Genomic DNA, 26145 nt, shown 5'->3' with positions numbered 1-26145 from the left:
TACTCTGAACTAGTCTTTTTGCTCTCACATATGCTCTCACATAAGCGCCCCTCGCCCCTCCCTGGGCCCCAAGCTGACAGACAAGAGGGTCACAGCAACGCTCTGTCCTCCCCACTGGAGAGTTTGGGGTCAGGAGGAACAAGTGAAGGTAGTCCCAGCTTCTCAACTGTAAAACAGGCTTAGGTAGGCCACACGGTTCCGAAACTTTCTAAAGTCTTTGTCGGTGGACAGCTACAATGAAAGAAAGTTGTCTCAGTCAATATTCTGACCAGAACTCTCTGTCTCTGGTCTTCCTGGCTATATAAAATAGAACTGCCAGTTCTAGCTGGAGCGGCCTTGCTAAAACCCACCCGGTAGCCGTCCAGCCTTAGTCATTCTCTCAACTTCTGTATGTACATAGACTCTTTGTCATCTTAGTCTGGTGTCTAGCACGGTAAGAATTACTTTTTATTTGGTAAAAATCTCTAAGTAGAGCTGGTAAACTTTTTGAAAACAAAGATTATGTATTTAATTCTTGAATGTTACCCATACGTCCTGGCGTATTGATACCAATACACTAGGCATTTAATAAACATTGATGGAATTATCCAAAGTTCACCAAGGGGGGAAAAGGCACCTCTAGAATTATGACAGCTAATATGGATTGAGCCCTTATTATGTTATAGGTACAGTACTAAGTGCTTTTTTTATGTTATTCGATCTTTACAACCTTATCAGATGATTCTATGATTATACCCACTTTGTAGATAAGCAAATTAAGGCTAAGAAAAATTAGGGGACTTGCCCAAGATCACACAGCAAGTAAATATTTGGAGCTAGTATTTGAACCCAGGTAGTCTATCCCCAGAATCCATACCCCTACAGAATGTTCTACAGCCCCCTCATGATCTACTACTCAAGCGATGTGATGGAAAGAGCACCGGCTTGGGAGTCACAAGATTTAGATCCAAGCTGTGCAACCTGCACAAGTCACTTAATCCAACTGAGCCTCGATTTCCTCTTCTATCCCACAGGGATAATTCTCCTGTACCTACCGCAGAAAATTATTTGGGGATTAAATAAGAAAATGTGACTTTTGTTCACTCAGGCACACCTTTAAAAACATCTAATAAAATCACGTGATGATCTCAGATGCATAAACACACACAATTGTGCAAATAATTTCAGGAGAACAAGACTTCCTGCAGCTCCTTTGCAGGTTCCTGGCTAAGAATCCCTGACACATATAGAAGGACTTGATAGTGCCCTAGAGATGCCTGATCATATTACCTCAGTTTTGAGGGTTCTCTTCTGTAGACATGGAACCTGAGTCCAGTCTGGAGATCCAAATTTCATTGGCCAGCTGATTTTGGGGGGTGGCTTTATTTCTGGGTTGTATGTGCCAGGGCTAGAAATAAAAATATATAACATCACGTATAATGAGTTAGTGACCATATACGAATGCCATCACTATCACAGCTGTCCCTGCACTACGCCTAACTCCTTGGGATTAATCAGCTTTGATGTATTTCTAATTAGGTGTTAGTGTGAAAGATATCTAGTCTTGACATCCAGCTAGGGTAAAAATTGACTGTAGTTTAAAAAATATTTCTGCAGCTCAGCATTTTTAGCCGAGAGACCAGAAGATCCCGGAAGTGATGGGTGATAAGTGCACGCTACCACAGTGATGAATTAGTATTGCCCATGATTTCAAATTGGGCATATCAATGCAGTGATAATGTAATCTATCAGCAATCTAGGGACAGCAAAGCAGAACCAGTTCAATTTTCTTAACAGTGGGATTATTTTATAGTTGCTTTTGCTTAAAACACTGTGCCTTTCGGTGTAGACTCTGTGCTGTGGTGTACATAACGCTTATGGTGTACACGGGGGTCGAGATTCAACACTTCTACCTCCATATTGCAACCTTGAGTAAGTTACACTCACTCTCTGATCCTTGGGTTTCTCATCAGTAACACAAGGACCTTGACCCTTTGCCCTACAATTCCATCCATTGTGAAGGGCTTCCTAAAGCACTTGACCTACAGGCTATGTACTTTAGCCCCGTCCCTTCTCCTCTGTCTCATTTCCTCCTTGCTCACTACACGGGAGCCATACTAACGAACCTTCTTTCTTTTTCCCTCACACCCAATTCCCTCCCAATTTATAGCCCTTGGCTTTGCTGTTCCTTCTGCCCGGGCAGCTCTGGGCCCAGATCTTCTCAAGGCCGATTCAGTCTTAGTCTGATTTCAGATCAAGTGTCATTTCCCCTTGATAAAGGAGCCTCCGGTCCATCACTCCGTATCATGTCATCGTCCTGTTTTATTTTCTTCAGAGCACATCACTAGGTTACCACGCTTTCTGGTTTGCCAATGACACTCCTAGCTTATGCTAGCTACTGTCTTGGTATAATTATTAATAAGGTTCCCTTTCACTCTCAGAAGTGTCACGGTCAGATTCATACATTACATGGCTGCTCTCCTTATTACTATCGATATTTCCCTGTTTATTGGTGTTTCATCTGTTAGACTCCGCAGTGCAAGCTCCAAGGAATCAGAAGCTTTGTGTGATGGGTTTAATGAAAAATCTCTGGAACCTACAATATTGCCTGGCACGTTTATAAATATTTATTAAATGAATCACTGTGATTTACAATTCTTTGATACCAGCCATCATATGATACCAGGAAGGCAAGAGGTGGCATCTTTAAAGATAAGTGGTTATTTAGTTCGCGTGGTTTTCTTAAAATTTATTATTTTTTAATATTCAGTTTTAAAATTGAGATGTAATTGACATACAGCAATGTTATTAGTTCTAGGTGGACAACACAATGGCTGGATATATGTATATATTGTGAAATGACCACCAAAGTAAGTTTAGTTAACAACCCTCACCACGCATAACGACAAATTCTTTTCTTGTGATAAGAACTTTCAAGATCTTCTCTCTTAACAACTTTCACGTATACAATACAGTAGTATTAGGTTGGTGCAAAAGTCATTGCGGCTTACAAGGTTAAAAATAATTCCAAAAACCGCAAAGACTTTTGCACCAACCTAATGTTAACTGCAGTCACATGCTATAGATTACATCCCCAGGATTTACTTATCTTATAACTAGAAGTTTGTACTTTTATTTATTTATTGTTTATTATTCGTTTCAGGTGTAAAAAACAAGGTAGTGATTAAACATTTACACCCCTCACAAAGTGATAACCCCAATAAATCTACTACCCATCTGACACCGTACATAGCTATATATTTTAAAAATTATAGTTGATATTATATTATATATACAGTTTATATGTAATATATATATATATATATATATATATATATATATATATATATATATATATATAGTTTATATTAGTTGCAAGTGTACAGTGTACTGGTTAGGCATTTATATAATTTATGAAGTAATTCCCCCAATAGTCTAATACCCATCTGACACTATACATTGTTTTGATAACATTGTTGACTATATTTCCCATACTGCATTTCGCATCCCCGTGACTATTTTGTACTTCCTAATCCCTTCACCTTTCTCACCCAGGCCCCACAACCCTCCTCCCATCTAGCAACCATCAGTGTGTTCTCTGTATCTGAGTCTATTTCTGTTTTGTTTGTTCATTTATGCTGTTCTTTAGATTCCACATATAAGTGAGATCATATGGTATTTGTCTTTCTCAGTCTGATTTATCTCACTTAGCATAATGCCCTCTTGGGCCATCCATGTTGTTGCACGTGGTAAGATTTCATTCCTTTTATGGAAGAGTAATACTCCATTGTATAAATGTACCACAATTTCTTGCTCCAATCGTCTATTGATGGGCATTTCGGTTGTTTCCATATCTTGGCTATTGTGTAGCTGGCATGGTTTTGCTGTAACCCCTTCTTTGTATTTCCTGTCCTATTGCTCTTTATTGAAGTGCACCAGAAAAGAGGAGACATACCCAGGATAATACGTGTCCTTTGAGTATGTCCTAAATCGAGGCAACAAAGCATTAAATGGAGCAAAATTTTGTTTGTGTTTTTGCTCCCGAGGATTTACCGTCTGGTACATGCCTGAGTAAGGTGTCGTATCCTGTTTCCAAGAAAAAGATCATATGTTAGAGGGTGATATATGTATACACATATAAAGCCTTATAAGAAGACAAAACCAGGATGAGTATGCTCTTCCTGTTGATGTATCAGCTATGGTTTAACCACCTCAAGCTATAGAAATAGGCCTGCTGTAGGTAGAAACCAAGATAAAGATGTGGGTCAGCTCCCTAAAGGTACATCATGCTTAAGTTGTAGAAATCAACTTAGGCTGGGGAGAGAAATAAGGTAGCTTGTTGCGGCTACTACCCCTACCATCCCACTCAGATTTTTGTTTTGTTTTGTTTTTTGAGTCAGTACCCCTCTTCTTGAGCAGAAGTGTCAGGAAAACGTCCAAAAGATTAGGATTCTATACTAAGACTTGTAGACTTGAAATCCAATCACACAAAAAGGTGGAAAAGTTGCATTTGTTTTTTAACTAACAAGATAACAACGATGCATATAAAAAAGCTTCCAGTATTTTAATGTCAGGTGTCTCAGCACTGAAGCTGTCTTGGACTCTTTCTTCTGAGAATTGTTTCCACTCTCCCAGGACACTGCCACACACACGTGCAATGCTAACACCCACGTTTTTCAGATAGGCTTAATACCTTTTGCCTAGATGTCTATTTTTCTTGAATTTCAGCTCATATACTTTAGGTAACCTCCACTCTGTGCCCTTTGCTCTCCAATGCAAATACATACAACAACATGGATCACGCTAAAATTTAAGCACATGCAGCTATTTCTGACCTTGACGATTGGCTTAAACCTCACGGCTGTTCTGGCTCCAAAAGTATATCCTTTTTTACTGGTTGGGATCTTAGAGAGGTTGTATACCAAGTCATACATATTCTTTGGGTAGTATGAAAAAAGAGAGAGAAAAAACAGAGAATGTTATAGTCATCAAAACAGACGGAACTTAGAATGTTCTTATTTGAATCTTCTCTGCAAAAGTTGCTCTCTTTCTTGACTCCTCTGGGTCAAGACCATACAAACAACTGCCTAAGTAACACAGGTAATTTTGTAAAGGTGCCTGGATAGGTAGAGTTAAGTGACATTTGTACTCCTTCCAGTGAATCCAGTCCTCTGAACCCCACAGAGCTGAATTTGCTCTAATCCAAGTGTCAGTCTGATCACATCATTTCATAAACTAATCTACCAGCACACCCACATCCAGATTTGGACTAATGGGAGGGTAATTGGCATTGGTTCACAGGCCTTTCTTTGGAGGTAGGAATGGAGTAGGGACTATACTGGGTACTATAGGAAACAAAGGCTTGAGGGGGCGGGGGGGGGGGGGAGGGGGCGGGATGGAAAGGAGAGAGCAATGGTCCTATGATTTCTGACGTTGACCCTGACAGGTGATTGCAGAGGAACAGGACACCTTCTCATGTTGGGACCCGGCAGATCACAAATTCCATAGTTTTTCTTCCAAAAAACTTGGGTCTCTTTAGACAGATGGGTAACTGAGAACCACCTAAGGGAAGGTGAATATACTCACATTTTCTGTTATGTAACATCCAGGCCCTCTGTGGGGTTCTCCCCTCAGAGGGACAAACTTGTTCCCCAAAAAGTTTGGAGGATGGAAGTGAGGGAAGATCTTCTTCTGTTGACATGTTCCAAAGGGGTAGGTAAGCAGTGTCTCTGAAGATCAAGAAAAGATCAAGAAACTCCACATGAGGGAAGCCCCCCCCCCACACACACACACACAACTGAGCGTGTTGGGGGAGGGTGGGGTGTGTGGAGGCAGACAGAGAACAGGGGCCAACCGAGTTCTTAAGAACCAGACCAAACTCCACGAAGGGGAGCGACTGCATTTCTCCCACTTGGCCTTTCCCAGCCTCCCCAGCCTTCCTCTTGCTCTCCACTCGTGACCCCTCTACTACCGCAGCCCTCCTCACCCGCTTTGTTGAAGCACATCGCGCGCGCCGCCCGGGTTCGCGTCTGTGTACCGCGTTGCCAAGGGAACAGGGGCGAGCTTGACTAGCTCCAGCTGCGGTCCCCAAGGGGCGTGGCTCCGAGCGCGCCTGCGCAGCGAGTGGGGGCTCCCGAGGAGCCAAAGTTGGGGCGGGAACCTGCAACCCCCGGGGCCAGAATCCCACAAGAGTGTGGACTCTGCAGCTGGGCTGGGGGTAGCTGGGTTTGCTGGACCCCTGGCTGTAGGAGTGAAAGGGTGGGCCGAAGGGCTTTGGAAACTGGGCCACCGGGAATGCGCTGAGGAGAGAGGGACACGGGCGCGCAATGCTTGGAAAGTCCGGGTACTAGGACCAGAGACGTAGAAAAATGCAGCCGCTGCAGTGATGGCGAATGGGAGTGGGCTTTCAGGGCAAGGGCCAGAACAGGGGAATTGGGGACCCTTAGAGCCCAGATAGTTAGTTGTTAGGCGCCTCTTAGACCCGTGTTTCCTTTTGCTCAAGCTCTTCCCATCAGGTTGTCCCCTTGTCCCCCTAAACGGGACATGTGGCTTTAAAAGGGCTGGGAGCCATGAGTGGAGCGGTAAGAGTGCAGCAGAATCACAAAAGTGTTGAATAGTTGTAAAATCTTGGGCAGTCACTTAAATGTCTAAATCCCAGTTTCCTCGTCTCTAAATTAGGAAAAATATTTCCTCTTTATAGGGTTGTTGAGAGGATTAAGACAACAGCATTAAAGCGATTCAGTGCCTCGTACTTGGTAGGTGACCATGCAAGAGGTTACTAGTACTGAAGGCAACACCCAGCCAGCTCAGGAGCACTCCCTAACCCAAGAAGAAACGGCAGGGCGTGTGTCGACTTCTTTACGTTTGTCCTGGATATTACCACTAGTTTTCACTCGATTTTAGCATGGCTTCAGGTGTGGGAGGCAACAGAACACACAGTGTGACTGGCTCCTAAGCATGACCCTGGGATCCACACATACCCTGGGCTAGCACTATCTGCCACGATGATTTCATAGATCTAATGTAGGGTTTCCCCTAAAAAGGAGATACTGAATCCTGGAGGATATTTTGGACACTTGTGAAAGCATTTTCCTTGTTGTAAATTATTGGGGTGATGCCCCCGGTCAATGGGCTAGGGGACCGGACCCTCGGCAGCGCATTGGCCATACAGTGAATTGTCTCATGTCCTATATAACATTCAAATGTCCTGCTGGACTCTACAAAAAAATAACTGGCTGTACTTGACTTATGTATAGACATTGAAAAAGTCTTTTTCTTTTTTATTGTAAGAAATAACCCAGAAAGCGCAGTAATATAGAAGGTTGTTATGAGAAACAAAGCTTACATGGAATAAAGATATGGTGTCAAAGTTATTGTATAATTTATTCCAACCATTCTGTCTACTCGAATTGCAGTCATACTGATAATAAATAAAATGTAAATAAATCTTGGCATTGATTGATAACTTTTACTTTTATTAATGTTTTAGATAAAATTAATATTTTTGAGGTACGCACAGTGTTTTTGAAATTAGCATTTACATTATTAGTGACATGAAACATGTCTTGCATCCTATCAAATGAAATGCTGAACTGGCCAGTGAGGAAGGTGGTAACAGCCAGGTTCCCATTCAGTGCTAGAGGTTCATCCACCTGTATTTTGTGTGACTCTAATCTCATTTGGAATACTAGATTCAGTTCTTATCATTGCATTATTAGGGTGTGCTAGAGTGTGTTCCAATGTAGAGTGGCTTTGAAAATGGTCATGTGGGTACTGGCTGCAGGAACTGGGATGTTTCACTGAAGAAGAGAAATTATAGGCAGGAAATTTTAGCTGTTGTGAAATATCAAACCAATACATTGCAAAAGGTGCCGTTTCATTCTGTTACTTCAGTGGGCAGAGCTAGAACCAATGACTAGAAGTTATAAATTATGATTGGAACCATGTTGCCTCTAAGAATAGAGACGTTCTTTCTGACAACTGGAGCTATTCAATAATTAAGTAGATTGACTTTTCGATTAACATCGAAACTATTGGGAGGCTGGCTGATGATCTGATATATGGGATGGTAGAGAAAAATCTCTGTCTTGGAAGAGGGTAAATCTATAACCGACCTTAGTCCTTGGCTTTTCTCACTCCCTTCACTTTTCTTTGGTGATCTCTAATCGTTTACCCCTGCTGATGACTTCAATACAATATATCAGGTGAATTTCTTTGTCCTGAACTCCAGACTGCTGTTCGCCCAATGTCTATTCCTTTAGGATGTCCTACAGATTCCTTACACTCACCATGTTCAAAGACAAATTAATCGGTTCTTCTTCTTACTCTAAATCTGCTCTTCTTCCTGTTTTTACCATCTTAATTAATAGCACCACAACCAAGCCAGTCCTCAAAGTCAGAAAACTAGAAATCCTCTCTCTTCCACTTTCAACTGGTCTCCAGATCCTATTAATATTTCCCTGCTAATATCCCTTGTATAATCCCCTTTCTGTCCTCACCGTTAGAGCCGTTGTCGGGGCCACCAGCATCTCTTGCTTGATTTACTGCAATCGTTTCCTAACTCTATCCCTACCTCCCTACCTCCTTCTAATTCATGGTTAAAGCCAGAGCGAATCTTTCTAAAAGACAAGCTTTGTCATATCTCGGTACTATGTAAACATCCTTTTACCCACTTGCTCACACATATCTACGCGTCTTCATTGGTGCAGCTCCCATCATCATCTAATTGGTTAACACCAGTTTTCCTCCAGACTGAGCTCGAGCATCGTTTTCTGTAGGAAGTGCTTCCAGATCCTGTCCCAGAACAGAATTAGGAACCCTCTCTCTGTGCTGCTTTTGCATTCTGCAGACTCCTAATAAAAACCTTCTTTATAAAAATTCTTTGTGTTGTTATCATTCATACATTTACTCAGGGCTCTTTTGGGAAATCTAAATTATGGGACTGGGCTTATCTTTTTAAAGGAATGTATTGACTACACACACACACACACACACACACACACACACAAAATAAAAGCTTAATTACCTCATATTGTAGTCCATCAGATGAAATGGTAAATGTTGTTTGAGCATAGTTACTTTCTTAGCCTCCATGTGGCTTAGAATTACACACATTTTCTGGAATAGTGGTTCTCAAATATCGGTTTATGCAAGAATTAAGTTCAAGGGTAAGAGTGGGAGGACATTATTAAAATGCCAGATTTATAGCCCCTCTCCCAGAGATTCTGATTCATTTGGTTTGGGTTAGGTATTGGAACTTTTATCAAGTGCCCCATGAGATTTTGTTGCATGTCGTCAATGGACCACATTTCAGGAAACACCACTCTAAAGAGGTTTATTTCCTCTTAGGTATCATAACTTAAATTCTAGTAGCTGCATTTGCGATAATGTCACTCCTGATGGTGACAATGACCTGTAGTCTTACCCTAGATATAACTAAACTGAACAAATCAGAAATTAGAAGATACCAGGGTTTTTTGTTTGTTTTGTTTTTATATAAAATAGAACTCTATTAAAAATATAGCAAACTTATCTTTCTTAGGCTCAACGATGTCTAATCTTCAGTATCCTCTGCCTCCTGTCTCCTATGCAAGTAGCTAAGATGGCTTGCAGTTTCCTGGGTCATAAAAAAGATATTCACAAAGAAAGGAAGAAACAGAAGTAATATTTTTTGAATACCTACTAGAGCAGGCAATGTGCTCTGTTATCTACACTCTTGCTACTTAAAATGTGGCTCCTAGACCAGAAGTCTCAGCAACATCTAAGAGCTTATTAGAAATGCAGAGTTTTGGTCCCCACCTCAGACTTTCTGAATCTGAACTGCATTTTAGGAAGATCCTAGATGATGATCTGTCTGTACATTAATATTGGGAAAGTAATGACCCAGAAAAGACCAAATGAATTATTTCTCCCTTCTCTTACTTGTTTTTCAGGCCATTGAAAGTTTGTCAGTGGTCAAATCATTCCATTTGATGGTGGTGATCTCGTTCCTCATCCCAGCAAAGGCGTAGATCAGGTGAGTACAGAGGCAGGGGTCGACGTCATCAGGCTTGAAATGCCATAGGCCTGGCCAGTACTGGGCCCAGTTGGTGAAGTAGCATATCAGCTGGTAGGCAGAACCTGTGGGGAGTCAGGATTAAGGACAATGGCCTGATTTAGGTGCCACCAACATGTGCCATTAGTTTTGGTCCTGCCTCTGTTTCTCTCCCTTTGTTTCAGGTTCTGATCTCTGTGTGACACTCTTGCAAATAGATGGGTTCAAAGATTCTAACTGGGGAACTAGTCACTGACTTGGGGTTGGTTATTGCTAACTTTGACAGATTCATCTTGCGATCTTGTGTAAGCCCAGGAACTACTGAAGAAAGGATACCCAGCCATCCTTTGAAGCCCAATGAATAACAGTTTGTAACTCTGAGATGGTCATGCAAAAGGAGATAGAAAGCAGTGACAGCCAATCCAAATCAATAGATTCTCCTAACATGAAACCCATCTGTCTATGAATTAGATAGTAGCTCTCTTTCCCTAGTATGGCTTATCTCTTGATATAAATAGTTTTTAAAGTATTATTGGAATATTTAAAATCACACATATTTAGCAGACAATTGCATTATGAATAATTTATAGGAATTTGAGGTTTACGGCAGGAAAGGATTGTGTCAAAGATAAAACATAGAGTTCATGACTTACCTAGCTGAGCATTCAGCAGAAAGGTCAGACCTAGAGAGAAAGAAAACATGTACTCAGAACTTGTCCATATCCTGTGGAATCTAATTCTGAGGACTTGGGTGCCATCCTATGTGTCATAGGTTGTTACAGCCCAAGTGGCACTTAGGAGTTACACCAAAGAGTAGGCTTCTCGGTGAAGTCACTGGTAGATCTACCCTTCCCTTCTCTCAGTCAAAAATGGCCATGGCTTTCTCTTCTTCCACCTTTCATGTCAAAAACAAATGCAGAATTTAAAGTCTGCTATCAATGGAAGATCGACTGACTGAAATTACCCCAAATCCACTGTACTCAATGACTACACATCCATATATGCTTCACCTCCCTGAACTGAGTACAAACCTTCCACAGATAAAGCATACTTTAAAGCAGTGAATTCAATATCTTCTGGTGCCTTGAATTTTTTATTTTTCTTGAACCACATTTTAGGGAATTCTTACAATGGAAGAGAAGAAATATGAACTATGAGGAGACATTTCAGACACCTCTCCCTGGTTTCTCCCAGAGCACTTGTGATCTTATTGTTTTATAAATTGAGCTAGAAGTTTCATTTGGAAAATGTTCTGAAGCTATTAAAAAACACTGTAAATCACAGCTCTAAAGCAACTTATAAACAGTGGATACCGGCTCTAGGCAATTTACTGAATCAACCTCTTTGCATGACTAACAGTGACATTCTTGGGATACATCAGCAACTTAGTAGAACAGTGGGGATAAAAGAGAAATAATTCTGAAAATAGTAGAAGAAAGGCAGCTTGTATTACTCTGTCTCAGTTCCTATTGATTTTTGTCCCTAGAAAAACTAGACCAAGGACACCAGCATGTACATAAAAATAATAGCAATTAAAATGAGGTGGTACGGGAAGATGAATGGAGACAAAGGAACAGCCTAACAAATGATGAGAGAGAAAGACAACAAGCCTTCCTTTTAGGACCATGTCCATGGCGTAAATGAAGGTGGAAATGTTACCAGGGTCAATTGAGATTCAGAGAACAACAGGTAGATTGCTAGGTACATGTCAGGAAAAAGCGTTGAGGTATAATGTGAAGACTGCTTTATGGCTGCCAGATCCAGAGGGAAAAAGAAATCCAGTAAGGCAAGGCTCTATCTCTGGTTACAAACCCATCTGTGAGGAGAATAAGCTTTGCCATGGTTGCCGTCAGTACTGGTCTAGCAGAGCTCAGAGTTGCTCTGTATGCCATCTGAGCTCCTGGTTATCACAAGGCCTTCCAAGTGGAGAGCATTTCACCCAGATGTGTATGTAGCTAATCAATAATTCAACAGATCTCCTGCCCTATAAACACCACTCGGTGGACCTCTAACCTACACTTCCCTATTCGCACCGCCTTCTCTGCTAATTAAGACAGAACTATGACAATGCCTCCTAACAGGGTGGTGGAGACCATCACCATGGAAAAAGCACCAGCTTAATAGCCTTTTTGGCAGTTCCCAGAGCTGATAAGCATCTGTTTCCACATTGTGCTTAGGTTTTTATGTTGTGGACATTTCGTGCCTGACATCAAAGCATGTCTTTATTGGAAAGTAAATAAAAGCCCTTGGAAGTTATTAGCTGTTCTTAAATCCTTTTCTTCATTATTTATGTGTAATTTTGGGTACAATCAGTGCCTACGGAACTTTTCCTCTTTAGGCGCTACTTTTTGAACATTCTATCCACACCTGTTCTTCGGAATGATTTAAGCCATGGTTATTTAATAATTTTATATAAGAATGTATGGTTCCCAAAATGTCCCCTCCAAAGGTCACCAAGATCTCTCTAGTGTTCCATCATTCCAAATTACATCCAGATGTTAACACGTATTTTGTGTTGCTGATGGAGAGAAATGATGGTGATAATATTAGAAAGAGTATCTTTTAATAGAAATACTTGCAACCTGAACATTTCTAGAATTTTATACTTAAAATTAATCCAGCCCACCTTCCAAACATTATCCACTACCATTGTCCTATAACAAATTTCTGCTTCAGCCAAAATGGTCTTGTTGTGCGGGGCGGCTTGCGTGGTCTCTGCTCCCGCTCCCCACACTAGAATGCAGGATATGGTGAGGCCAAAAAGGAACAACCACGGAGCCATAGGTAGGGGATTCATACCACTATATTCTCGCTGGTGGCATCCGCCTCTCTGCAATCCGCTCTTGCTAGATCAGCCATCATCTTCTTGCTAGCCCCCATTCTTCTGCTAGCGTAGCCACAGCAGTTATATTAGCGGCCAATGGCTCACTGGTTACAGCTGACGGCCAACTAGCCACAGCTGATGGCCATCCAATCACAGTTGATGGCCATTTACTACCTGAGCCAGCACCTTTCTATGTGAGGCCGAGAGCCTGGAAACTGCTTTCTGGGGCTCTGTCCCCACATGTCTATTCACTAAACACGTTTTATACACCTTTGCTCACACACTCTCTTTACCCTTTGCCTGTAATGTCTTCCCCTTCCCCTCACTGCCTACCCCAATCTTACAATTCTTCAAAGCCCAGCTTAGCTTCTCTCTTTGAAGCTCAATGATGTCTTCTTCCTCTGAAATACCTTATATACTCTAGTACATACTGTCTGTACTTATATGGGACAGTCTTGTGACAATTCCTGAAATGCAGTTGGTGGGCATGTGGCTGCCCATCATGGGACGTTGACACCTTATTGGACTTATTGTGAATCCAGACTAATTTTCCTATTTATCACATTTAGAAATGACATTGTGCCCACTCACCCAATGATAATTAGGTCCTGAGTGTTTGGTTCCTCCTTACAAGACCAGAGAAAGTCTGGTACAAGTGCTTCTGGGAAGGATTTCAGCTGCAGAAGTTATAATATCAACACACATGACAAGCACCGACCAGGTGTCAGAGATTGTTATTGGTGTTTATATCACTAAGGATTTGTTTTTCAAGTGACTAAAACCAACTCGCACAAGCACAAGTCAGTATATTGGAAACATATGAGGAGGCTCACAGAATCAAAGATAAGAATATAGCACCTGCCTCTGGAATGATAGACGGCATTTCTTGGGGGAGCGGAGTGGGAGGAGGGCTGAGGATGAATAAACTCCAATTTCATTTTTCATGCATGCATCATTCCACGCAAGAATCAAGGAGAAATAATCTGGTTACATAGCTTGGAACGTGCATCAGACCCTTGGTAAAGGAAAGGACAGGGCTCTTGGATTTCCATTTTCCTCAGGACTGGTCACAAAATGAAATTCTGAAACAATGGGGAGTGAATAACAAGTGACTGAAAAACAATGAATGTTCATCAGAGGCTCCACGTCGCCATTTTATTTAACCTATGTAAAAGGATTCTCGCTATCAGCCCGATTTTGTAGATGAGAAAATGGATCAAACAAATCTTAAGCACCAGATCCAGGATTCCGTGCCGAGATTAGCTGCCTCCAGAATGGAAATCTCCTACTATTTACACTGCACTACTTCCTTATATTAATCAAGTAGGCTAACTGGTGGTCTAGGTTGAACTGGGATGGAATTTCCCTGCGGTACCCAGGAGAATATGGTTGGGACAAAAGAGCCAAAATTGTGTCAAATCAAGGTTAAGTCAAGAATTCGCAAAAGCAAGCAGCAAGGCCAGTAGTTCCAGGTTTGTCCTATTTGGCACTATCAGATCTAGCTGCTGTGTAGATTTAGTGAGATATTTTCTGTTGAATTTGGCACCCCAGTCCTATATAAATGACCTGCAGATAAAGCATCCCTTCTTAAGAGCTCCAGGTGAGTTCCCATCAAAGTTGCCTGCCACCTGAGCATTTGAGTACTGGAAAGAATTACCATCGTCATAAGATTTGTAGACTAAATCAAGGTTTGAAAGTGTTGGCATTATGTATCCTTTCATGTTGTTAAATTGTTTTCAGTAAGCCTGTATTATTTTTAGTGTCTCTTAACTTTATGGTACAATAAGCCATACACATTTTAGGTATACATTTAACAAAAAATATTAAAATGAAAAACCCTGTCCTCACACCCAGCTTAAATAAGATAATACTAGATTTGAATATTACCCTACATGTCCTTCCCCATTTGGATGCTTCTCATTACCCCGGATTTTGTGCTAATCATTTCTTGCTTTATTTTTAATTTTATCACATATGCCTGTATCCCTACATTCATTAATTTTCTAATAGTTTATTACAATTAGTTTATTATATTAATTTTAATATATTAATTTGTTTTGGCTTTGTATAAGTGAATAACACCATAGGCATTCTTCTATTTCTTGCTTTTCAGCCCAGCATTAAGTTTCTGAGATTTATCCAAGTTGTCACAAGTAGCAACTGTTCACTTATTTTCACAGCGGTATGGTATTCTGTTATATGAATACGCTGTGATTCACTTATCCTTTCTGCACAGAACAGCGTGTGGTTTATTCCCAATTGTTTGCCCTCCGTGTTGCTATTAGCATTCTTGTACACGTCTCTTGGTTCACATTTGCAAATTTCTCCAGGGTTTATACCCAAGAAAGGGATCACTGGGTGAAACAGCATATGCATCTTAAAATTTACTAGTTAGCTGGAATTTTTTTTCCATAGTAGTTGTATCAGTTTGTACTACCAACAATATATGAGTAGTCCTACTACAACATACCTTTGCCAAAACTTGGTGTCCTCAGGCTTCAAAATTTGTGTCATCGTGGTAGGTAGTTTGAGTTTATACCTCTCAGATTATACAGACCAGAAAAATATCATGTCTAGTCAAAGTCAACCAGTCATTGGTTGTTCTCCTTACCGATGGGCTTAATCATTATATGGAATTGAACAGGCCCTTCGTGGTAGATACAGTACAAAGGTCAAGAAATAACTGGCTACATTAGCCTCACATCAGCCTCAGTGACCCTGGAGCCAGTACTGTCTCCTGCATGGCCTACTAGGTCTAGGACATAGAGCCCTTCACTGACAGTCAGTTACACTGGCCGGTACTGGGTAGTATAACTCAATAGAATATTCTAGAAGGATAGTGACATTAAGCGACACCAATGACTTTCCCTGACTGAACCTAATTCTGCAGATGCAAATTCATGGTATCAGTATCAGGTAGAAGATTCAATATTATGAAGATTAGCAGAGTCCGTCACCTATGAGAGTTGCAGCTAAGATCTTGGGGCAACTTGAGTGATAATTGTCCTGACCTAATGCAAGACACTGAGAATGCATCACCACCCACCCCCTAGGGTAGATCCTTCCTACCCTAGGAAGAGACTGTTTCTCCTTGCAGAAATATCTATGGCATTTGGCCTATACCTGGAGCCATTACTTGGGTGGGAATCCTGCAGCAACATTTCCCATTGTCATGGTCATGGCAAAGCTTGGAGCATGTTATTTGCACCAGCACCAGGGTAAGAATGGCCTGCGTAGTACTACACCAGCAGGGTCAAGTAGTTGAGACAGACATCGTATGGCCCACAAAGCCTACAATATTTACCAACTGGCCCTTTAAAAAGTTTGCCCACCCTGCCCTAAACAACCTGTGCTCTCCTGCCCACTTCTCCTGTGACTTCCCCCACAACTTCGCTGCCCTCGTTTCCTTTTCTCCAAACAGACTGGCCTCCTTTCTGTTGTTCCTTTAATACATCAGAAATTCTCCTTCTTTTGGGCCTTTGCACTGATCTTCCTCTCTGCTGGCAACACTGTCCCCAGATCACCATAAAATAGCACTGTCCCCCATCTTCATTTCCTTTATATATTTGCTCGTGTAATTTGTGAGTCTCCTACACAATAAAAACACGGGACCCCATGTTCAAAACTTATTAAGAATTCCAAGATGTCAACAATAGAGCATTAAACTAAGTGTGTAGGTCATGTGCCTAAGAAACGGGCCCTGATCATGTATCACCTCGTCAATGGTCTGCATTTCACACTGCCACCCCTCCACCAGCAGCCTCCAGCCTCCCAACTCTCCTGTAAGTTTTGTAACACTTTTTAGCATTCAGCATATGCTAAATGGTTTATGTACTATTTAACCAGTGGTTTATATACCACTATATGGTTTATATACTATTATATTTATTATTTAATATGTGTCCCCCTGCTAAAATGTAAGCTCTATGTGGATGGGGCTTTTTGTCTGTTTCCTTCACTACTGTATTCCAAATACTGAGGGTGCCAAAAAAAAAATGTATACAAGTGGACACTTTGGCCAACGTTGCTCAAGCAGTAGTTCGCCATAATCAGAAGTGTCTGGATGCTGATGGTAACCACTTTGAGCACCTCTTGTAACTGCAGAAGTCAAACGTGACTTGTATTCATCTTTTATTGTTGGTATACATTGAGTATTACAATTTTAATACAGTTTTCCTTTCTTAAAAAGTGTATACTTTGTTTTGGCACCCTCTGTATATAAAATAGTGCCTGGATTATAGTAGGTGCTCAATGAGTAATAATAATAAATTTTATTGAAAAAGTATATGAAATCCAGCAATTTTTCCATTCTCATTATGATTTATATTTCTTATTTTAAACTCAGATAAAATTAAATATACAATTTTTGTTAAAAAGAGCATTTCTACTATGATTTACAAAATTATTTCTGTCTGGTTATTTATTTTTTCATTTATACTTATAATGGCTAATTGTTACATAGTATTAAGTATTATGAAATATAGTTGATGAAATTAACCCTCTGGAACTGCTGTTTTTATTTTGTAACTATGTAGTGTTTTTGACTCCTTAATTATGTACGTGTATTATTTTTTATTAAATTTATTGGGGTGACATTGGTTATCCCAATAAATTTAATAAAATTTATTTAAATTATATAGGTTTCTAGTGTACAATTCTATATACATCATTTATATATTACTACATTGTACGTTCACCACCCAGAGTCAGTTCTCCTTCCATCACTATATATTTGACCCCCTTTACCCTCCTCTACCACCCCCCTACCCCCTTACCCTCTGGTAACCACTAAACTGTTGTCTGTGTCTATAGGCTTTGTTTGTTTGTTTATCTTGTTCGTTTGTTGCTTTCAGTTTTATATCCCACATATGACTGAAGTCATATGGTTCTCGATTTTTTCTGTCTGACTTATTTCACTTAATAATTTCCATGGATAATCTCCATATCCATGCATGTTGTCACAAATGGCAGTGTTTCATCTTTTCTTATGGCTGAGTAGTTTTCCATGGTGTATATGTACCACATCTTCTTTAACCAATCATCTATCGAAGGATACTTTGGTTGTTTCCATGTCTTGGCCACTGTGAATAACACTGCAATGAATATAGGGGTACATATATCTTTACAGATAAATGTTTTCAGATTTTTTTTTGTGTGTGTGTAAATACCAAAAAAGGAGACAGATTGCTGGATTGTATGGTAATTCTATTCTTAATTTTTTGAGGAACCTCCATACTGTTTTCCATAGTGGCTGTACCAATTTACATTCCCACCAGCAGTGTTTCAAGATTCCTTTTTTTCCACAACCTCTCCACCACATGTTATTACTTGTCTAGTTGATAATAGTCATTCTAACACGTATGAGGTGGTATCTCATTGTGGTTTTGATTTACGTTTCCCTAATAGCTAGTGATATTGAGCATTTTTCATTATCTGTTGGTCATTTGTATGTCTTCTTGGAAGAAGTATGTGTTCAGATCCTCTGCCCCTTTTTTAATTGAATTGTTTTTTTGTTGTTCAGTTGTATGAGCTCTTTCTTTTATATATTAGCCCTTTATCAGAGGTATTGCTTGCAAATATCTTCTCCTATTTGGTTGGTTGCCTTTTTGTTTTGTTGATGGTTTCTTTTGCTGTGCAGAAGCTTTTTAGTTTGATATAGTCCCATTCATTTATTTTAGCTTTTACTTCCCTTGCCTTTGAGGTCAAATTCATAAAATCCTCTCTGAACCCAAGGTCCGTAAAGTTAGTACCTATGCTTTCTTCTATGCCGTTTATTGTTTCAGGTCTTACGTTTAGGACTTTGATCCATTTTGAGTTAATTTTAGTATATGGTGACAGCACTCTAGCTTCATTCTTTTCATGTGGCTTTCCAATTTTCCCAGAACCATTTATTGAAGAAGCTTTTTTTTTTCTCCATTGTATGTTTTTGGTTCTGTACATGTATTATGTTAACCAAAACTAAAATTTAAATTTAAAAAGAGATAAAGGCTGAGAATTTAAAGATATGAGTCTTCAGATTGAAAGTGAGCATTCAGTAGCATATAAAAGGGAAAAAAATACTTAAACATAAAACTAAAAATAAACTAAAATAATGGAATTGTAAAATTTCAAGTGTGAAGAGAAATGGTAAAAGTTACCAAAGAAGGGGGCGGGCGGTAACAATGATGAAACTGACATAGGCATCAATAAATCTTTTTCTTATGTTCAAAACCACTAACATAAAGCTAACTAGAGCAAGCAGATCATTCCTGATTATTAGAGGTGTGATTTAGGTGGTAAACATGGGCAAACTTAGAAAAGTAGCTCATCGTCTACAATTCTGTTTAATTGATTTTATTCCAGTCTGGTATGCTCATTTGAGCAAAACTTTTTAAGAGCTAAGGGATCTATCTTGCCAGATCTGTATCCTGGGAAGAGTTCGTACTCTCTGGACTGAGAATTTTCTTGAAGTCTGCTAGATTAAGAAAGTGTGCTCTTTATTTGAAATACACCTACTGACTCCATTTCTTTTATTTCTATAGTTAACGTTTGCCATTTGTGGCTGTCCAATGACTTTGCACATGCTCCCTACATTTTAATAATTTCTTCTTTATGAATCCTGCTTTCCCAAGTAGAAGTCAGAAAACTCACATTTTCTCTTACAGCTGGAGAGGAGGCCAGTGATCCAGACTCTGCCAAGATGCGTGGCTTGGATTTCAAATTAAGCAACATGAGAGGTGGCCCATATGGAGAATCCACCTTCTAGGAAGTGCAACGGTGGATGTGACCTGTTCTAGGGCAGCAGTGGCGAGCTGATGGCACCTACTACAGAGTGTCATTAGTTGTAGGCAGTGGACTCTGTGATATTTCAACTAGAGCCTCTCTGACAGTAAAGAGAGGCACTGTTTCCAGCTGCCTTGCCCTTCCAGTTAATCTGTGAGCTAACCAATATCTTTTTAAAAGTTCCATTGTTGCCTAAATTAGTCAGAGTATAATTTGCTGTTAAAAACTAAGATCCTGGGCCATATATGAAAAGTCCACAGCTAACATCATTCTCAATGGTGAAAAGCTGAAAGTTTTCCTTCTAAGATCCCTCTAAGGCAAGGATGCCTTCTTTTTTCACGTCTATTCAACATAGTTCCTGAAGTCCTAGCTAGAGAAAGTAAGCACAACAGAGTAAAATTCTGCACAGGGAAAAAATGAAAAAAAGAACACCAAGTAAATGAAAAAGTAACCTATGGAATGGGAGGAAATATTTGCATGCCACATGTTGAATAAGGGTCAATATCCAAAATATATAAAGAACTCATAACAAAAATAAGAAATCTGATTGAAAAATATGGACAGGGGAACTGAATAGACATTTTTCCAAAGAAAACATCCAAATGGCCAACAAATGCATGGAAAGATGCTCAACATCACTATTCCTCAGGGAAATGAAAGTCAGAAGCTCAATGAAATATCAGCTCACACCTGTTAGAATGGCTGCCTTCAAGAAAACAAAAGAGGACAAGTGTTGGCGGGGATGTGGAGAAAAGGGAACCCTTGTGAATTGTTGGTGCAATTGCAAATTGGTGTAGCCCCTATGGAAAACAGTATGGAGACTCCTCAAAAAGAAAATAAATAAAACTACTATATGATCCAGCAATCCCACTGCTGGGTATATATGCAAAGAAAATGAAAACACTATGTCGAAGGGATACATATACATTGCTGCAGTGAACTCCCATGTTCACTGCAGCAATATTTATACTAACCAAGACATGGAAACAATCTAAGTGTCCATTGATGGATGACTAAAACCTTCAATTTTTTAAGCTATTTAAGTTCGTACTTTAAGTTTATTTTGAATAATAAAGCTTAATTTCTTTGGGTTTAGCTCAAGAAATTTGCATACTACCTCCAAACTTTTACATACAAGTAAGCCCGGTCACTCACTTTATATTGCCTTTCTATAGTACCCCAATTTCTCTGTCTCACCATTTCTCCTAATCCTTCCAAATCCTACTCAAACCCACTTCCTGTCTTGTTTTCACATATAGAGTACCTCCAATTCTTTACTATCACACTCCTTGAACATTTAGAAATGTTCTTCAAAGGAATGTACACGGATATGTTTGTTTATGGGGCATTATTATGTGAGTCTTACATCCTTGTCTCCTATTGTCCTCATCTGAATATACATTTTGAGAAGGGAAGGACCAGGCATCTTCCTTGAATCCCTCTGCTCCTGCTGCCCAGCACCCAGGAAGAGCTGTGCGTGCTGTGGTGGGCTGGTGGAGCAACGCATATCATCGGGGGACTGGGATTCATTACATCCAAGATCCTTCAGTAAAGAAGCAGAAGCCATTGCACAATAATGCTCAACTCTTTATTATACAAGAATTTCTGAGCTGGAATGAGTGAGGTGGTATCTGGCAAAGATATCACCAGTTGCAGCAGGAGCAGGAGGCATCAAAGACCAGGCCAACCTGGCAATGCTGAATGAAGGTCTGTCCATTCAAACAGTTATAGAAGGCATTTTTGTCAGTGGGGACAGGGTACAGGCCATTGGCCTTGTTGGCACAGAATCCGCTGCCACTGGAGCTGCCCCCTGAGCTGCCGCTGCCACTACTTGTACTGGGAGCCTCGGTGATGGGAGCAATGGGCTGGTCTGGGGCTTTGCAACCTAAAAAAAAGAAACCAGATCCTGAGTCCCCTGCTTTTAGTCAGTTGTGCCTGATGTCTGAGAACTAATGTCCTGGTTTGTGTTCTTAGCTCCTCCTTCCATATCTCTGTATATTTCAGTCTCCTGCTCTGGTATGCCCTCCCTCCCCTCTCTTCTTTGCTAATCAGCTCTCTCTTCATCATTCAAGGCAAAGTTCATCTTTCCTCCTTCCCAGACCACCCTGACGCTTTGAGACCCGTCTGTCATGAACTCACAGAAAGTTTCTTATCTTTTTTTTTCTGGTACTTAACCATACAACATCTTCTGAGTTATCTAACTGTAATTGCATCAATACTATCTAGGTTGTAAGCTTCTATAGAGTAAAGTTTGCAAGTTATGTATTTAGGATCCCCTGTGATACCTATTTGGTGCTGAATACCTAATAGATACTAAAAAACTTGCTTGTGAAATGAATAATGGATAACAAAATGGTGAAGAACCATGTTTGTTCTCATCACCATTATTGAATCATTCCCAAATATGAAAAGAGCAGTAGTCATGAAATCACTTGTAAAATGGCTCCCTGACTTTCAAGGAGCCTTTGAAATTTCTCTCAAGTTTGAGGCTCAGGGTCCTTTTTTATCCCCAACTCACTTGCGCTCTGCAGGCCCAGGGCATTCTTCAGGGTGGTGGTCAGGGGGAATTTGCCCTGGTTGCAGAAAGTGCCCGTGAAGTCATCCAAATCAATGGCCCAGACCATGGCACCTCCAAAGTTGTTCTGCTTGAGCCAGTCAGCCTGTGGGAATTAGAGAAAAGTCCAACGAAGTTCAGACATCAAGGTCAACTTGGGGCTCCAAGGGCTATAAATGGGAACAAAGTCACGGGCAACGACAGTCCATAGAACACAATCTACCTTGACTTTGAAGCTCCTGGTGTTATCATAGCCAAGCCACTCATTGCCTTTGTAAGCATAGGGGACCTCCTCAGAAGGCTCCCACACTTCAGTAGCTCCATTCTTCAGGAAGGTACAGATCTAAGAGGAGACAAGAAGAGGGCAAGTGGTAGGCCCAGCGGTAAGCAGTCGTAAAAGGCATGGAAAGGGCAAGTTGAGAAGGGATGCATGGAAGTTACTTGAGAAGGAAGGCCTAGAGCTCTATCAGCAAATGTGTCAATTCATTTAGGATTCTGATTCTTTGTCACATGTGGCTCATTTATTTTGAATGTGGGGAGAAGCTCTTAAATGAAAGAACGCCTGGGCAGGCAGTTAGAAGTGTCTATACATTGATATAATCTCATTGACGATATCCTTTTCTCTTTATCTCTCTGTATTTGGAATCCAGCCTAAATGGGCCCTAGTGAGGGTCCAACTAAAGTACAACATGAGTGTTCATCTTGCCTCCCCTACAAATAGCCATGAGCATCCACTTTCAGCCTCAACTACTTGTCAAACGAGCCAAGAAATGTGGGCTCTTGTTCATGTTGTCAAACCCGTGGCTGGAGAGAAAGCCACTTTTCTCCTTCTGTCTAAGACCTCCAGGAGCATACCTCATAGTAGGCCCAGAACCCAGCCTGCCTGCTATAGGGCCCAGCAGGGCCGGGGCCAGTGGTAGGAGCACCGATTCCATTGTTGGAGGGGTTGCTCAAGATGAAGGTGTGTCCATAGGTTGGGAATCCAACGATGAGCTTCTCAGCTGGGGCCCCATTGTCCTTCCAGTAGTTCATGACGTAATCCTGCAATGGCAGTGGGTTAGCGAGAGGCCTCACCAGGCTGACGGCCTAGTAATTAGTTATTAGCTAAGCATCTATGGCATGGTTGTGCCTGCTAGATGAAGTATTTGCAATGAATTTTAGAGCATCACTGACATACACCTCTTGTAGTGCTATGTCCCTATCTCAACTAACTTCTTTTAATACCTGCCAATATGTGGACTTTAGACATACTTTTCCCATCAAATACCTATGAGAGAAGGATTATGTTTTTTCTTAATGATTTTTTTGGCATGGTCCATTGGTGAATGGTTGAAATTCTGTAAGGCATACATGTGCAAAGATTAGAAAAGTAGAAAATACACAAGGCAAAAGAGGAAAAGGAAGAGGGGAAAGGTGGGAAAAGCATTTTATAATTTATTGAAATTTGAGTAATGACATTTCATTTTCTTTTATTAAAGAAACATTGATTATTAATCTTCTTTCCTATCAGATAAGATTATTAGCTTAGTGTCAATTAATTGGTGAATTTTTTGTAACTGGGACCGAGTGAATAATTATAGCAGCCTGATTTTCCACTTGAGAAAATTACTAAATTTATAATGGCGTTTGTCCCTGAATCTCCACGTGATTTGCGACATCAGCTCTGGTCTGCATCTGCGTCCATTCTGGGACTCACCACATTGAGGTAGGCGTTGCTGCCCGTGTCTGTTGGGTATTTGTAGAGGGGGCTGTTCTCTCCAGTGTAGCCCTCCCAGGAGCCGTGGAGGTCATAGGTCATGACATGGATGTAATCCAGGTACCTGAGATGGGGTAAAGGAGTTCAAAACGTCTCTGATGGTCATTTCCCACACCTGTGCAGGCAAAGCCTCCTGAACAAGGTCCTCAAACAGCAAGCGGACGAGCGATGAGTGTCTCTGACACAAGCGACACACAGAGGAATTGTGGGACAAGTCATCACTCACTGGGACAGCTGGGGGATCTCATAGCCAGCCTGGATGTTGGAGATGCCAGCAGCTACTGCAGCGGTGACCATCAGCCTGGGCTTGTTGGTCTGCTTGGCCTCCTGCTCAAAAGCTGCACGCATTTCCTGTACAAGAGTAGGAGGAAGTCTATGAATACTAACTCTAAGTTGACTTCCATGACTACTCTTTGAATAAAATTAAATGAATCTCCTCCATTTTTCATTCTTCATGATTCTCATCAAAATAGGGTCTCCACGTCCTTCGTCTCCTACTGAGATTGTAGGGAGCTAGGTTTTCTGTACAGCCTCTGGCATCGTTCCTCTGAGATTGGTGGTATGCTTTCTAGTCAAAGTGATACGGAGCACAGCTCACCTGCACCAGGACGGTGAAGAGATGCTTGTCTTGAGGAGGGCTCCCACGAGAGCCAGGGTACTCCCAATCAAAGTCCAGGCCGTCAAACTCATACTGGCGCAGGAATCTGATGACGGAAGCAATGAAAGTCTGGCGGTTCTCAGGAGAGGAAACCATGGCAGTGAACCTGTGGGCGACCCAAAGAAGGCAGGTGAGGGAATGCCTCGGTGGTCCCAACACCTTATAGTAAAAAAATCCATGTAGGAAGTCATCTCAAAAAAACGTACGGAGCAGTTCCAAAGTTCCAGCCGCCAATAGCCAGGAGAGTTTTCAGTTGACTGTTTCTGAGGGGAAAGAAGCAAAGTGTTGTGTCAGAACCAATGGACAGAAAAATAAATCACTTCAACACTAGCTGTTATAGTGATTGAGAAACCACAAGTCTCATGCATCCTCTCATAGTGGTTTTCTTCATTCTCATCCTATTTCCTAAACTGTGATAGTGGTTGGAGTAAAGTTGGGAGTTTCAAAGTGTTATAATTTCTCCTTTTGGAGTGGAGCCTCAGACTAAGGACACTGAATGTTTCGTCAGTGCCAGCTTTGGGTTGCTGCCAAGGGGAACGTTATTCTCATCTGATGCCACTTGGATTTTTCTAAATTTCCCTTGGCAACTGATCTGGACTTCAATTGATAACCACCTCTTGTGAGCCAGCCATTCCCCTTAAGTTAGGGTCAGCACGGTCCTGGATAGACTAGGAAAGCTCAGAATTTATTTGAGCTTTGTTGGCCTGCATGGAATTCCAGCCTGGAGGCTCCCATGGAAGGTTTTGTTCCAACTACTCTTGAAAGTTAAAAGATCATAAACTTCAGTCCTTTCGTCATTTACTTGTTTTTCAGGCCATTGAAAGCTTGGTAGAGAGTCAGGTCGTTCCATTCGATGGTGGTGATCTCGTTGTTCCGCATCCCAGCAAAGGCATAGATCAGGTGAGTACAGAGGCAGGGGTCGATGTCATCAGGCTTGAAACGCCCTAGGCCTGGTCGGTACTGGGCCCAGTTGGTGAAGTAACATATCAGCTGGTAGGCAGAACCTGTTACCCAGAGGAAGAGGTTGAGAAACTATTACAGAGAAAGTTCTTGATTACTTGGGAAACCACAGATTTTCAAATAACTTTCCTGTTCAAGTCTCAAAGGGAAGGGGAGATCCTCATGAGATCCTCTTTGTGTTACAGCAAACCCATAATTAACTGGCAATCCAGGACTGAAGTTACTTCTTAGAGGTAGCTCTGTCCCGCAAGGGAGCATGAAACAACCTCAGGAATCAGTGCATTTTGCTGAAGAGAAACTTTAAAGCTGGTAAATTTATCTGTACATCTAATTTAAATGTATTCTAGCCTCTTCTACATGTTAATACCAGCAATTCGAATGCTTACTCAGCACTCATCATGTACCAAGCCCTGCTCTGAGTCATTTATTTAAATTCATTCATGAATCCTCAGCAAAACCCTCAAAGGTAAGTATTATTATGATTCCCATTTTACTCATTTGGAAACTAAGACACAGAGAGGATGATGTTATAGTCTATTTAGCACTCGTAGCTGTCTCCTGAGTAATCACTTCACTCAGCGGGAAAGGAATCATGCAGTAGGAGGTAAGCGTTCTGGCT

General features: G+C 41.0%; 2 protein-coding genes across 2 annotated transcripts; both read right to left on the bottom strand.

Moving 5' to 3' along the window:
- On the bottom strand, positions 1-6062 carry CIMAP3 (ciliary microtubule associated protein 3). The gene is made up of 6 exons (XM_019730572.3): positions 5966-6062; positions 5566-5708; positions 4815-4916; positions 3935-4065; positions 1270-1387; positions 1-231 (listed from the first exon to the last, which is right to left on the bottom strand). Exons 1-6 carry the CDS (start codon positions 5982-5984, stop codon positions 163-165), a joined length of 582 nt encoding a protein of 193 aa, XP_019586131.3. The 5' UTR covers positions 5985-6062; the 3' UTR covers positions 1-162.
- A 15152-nt stretch (positions 6063-21214) lies between these two features.
- LOC109446799 (chitinase acidic) lies at positions 21215-24665 on the bottom strand. Its single transcript, XM_019730565.3, has 7 exons — positions 24507-24665; positions 24135-24259; positions 23849-23972; positions 23008-23193; positions 22376-22495; positions 22117-22258; positions 21215-21483 (listed from the first exon to the last, which is right to left on the bottom strand). The coding sequence occupies exons 1-7, from the start codon at positions 24660-24662 to the stop codon at positions 21242-21244; spliced, it is 1095 nt and encodes a 364-aa protein (XP_019586124.3). The 5' UTR covers positions 24663-24665; the 3' UTR covers positions 21215-21241.
- Positions 24666-26145: the final 1480 nt, after the last annotated feature.

This window comes from Rhinolophus sinicus, chromosome 7, assembly GCF_057876585.1.
Source record: "Rhinolophus sinicus isolate RSI-liver-muscle chromosome 7, RSI-T2T, whole genome shotgun sequence".
Taxonomy (NCBI): domain Eukaryota; kingdom Metazoa; phylum Chordata; class Mammalia; order Chiroptera; family Rhinolophidae; genus Rhinolophus; species Rhinolophus sinicus.
This window is presented reverse-complemented; position numbering and strand designations above follow the sequence as displayed.

Excerpts from the sequence above, each read along its gene's own strand:
- LOC109446799 (XM_019730565.3), bottom strand. The coding sequence starts at position 24,662 with ATGGTTTCCTCTCCTGAGAACCGCCAGACTTTCATTGCTTCCGTCATC. Across the intron at positions 23,973-24,134 it reads GAGATCCCCCAGCTGTCCCA|GTACCTGGATTACATCCATG; the intron begins GTGAGTGATGAC and ends ACCCCATCTCAG. Across the intron at positions 22,259-22,375 it reads CCAGGAGCTTCAAAGTCAAG|GCTGACTGGCTCAAGCAGAA; the intron begins GTAGATTGTGTT and ends TAATTCCCACAG.
- CIMAP3 (XM_019730572.3), bottom strand. Across the intron at positions 4,917-5,565 it reads GATGTTACATAACAGAAAAT|AATATGTATGACTTGGTATA; the intron begins GTGAGTATATTC and ends TACTACCCAAAG. Across the intron at positions 1,388-3,934 it reads AAGGACACGTATTATCCTGG|CCCTGGCACATACAACCCAG; the intron begins GTATGTCTCCTC and ends TTTTATTTCTAG.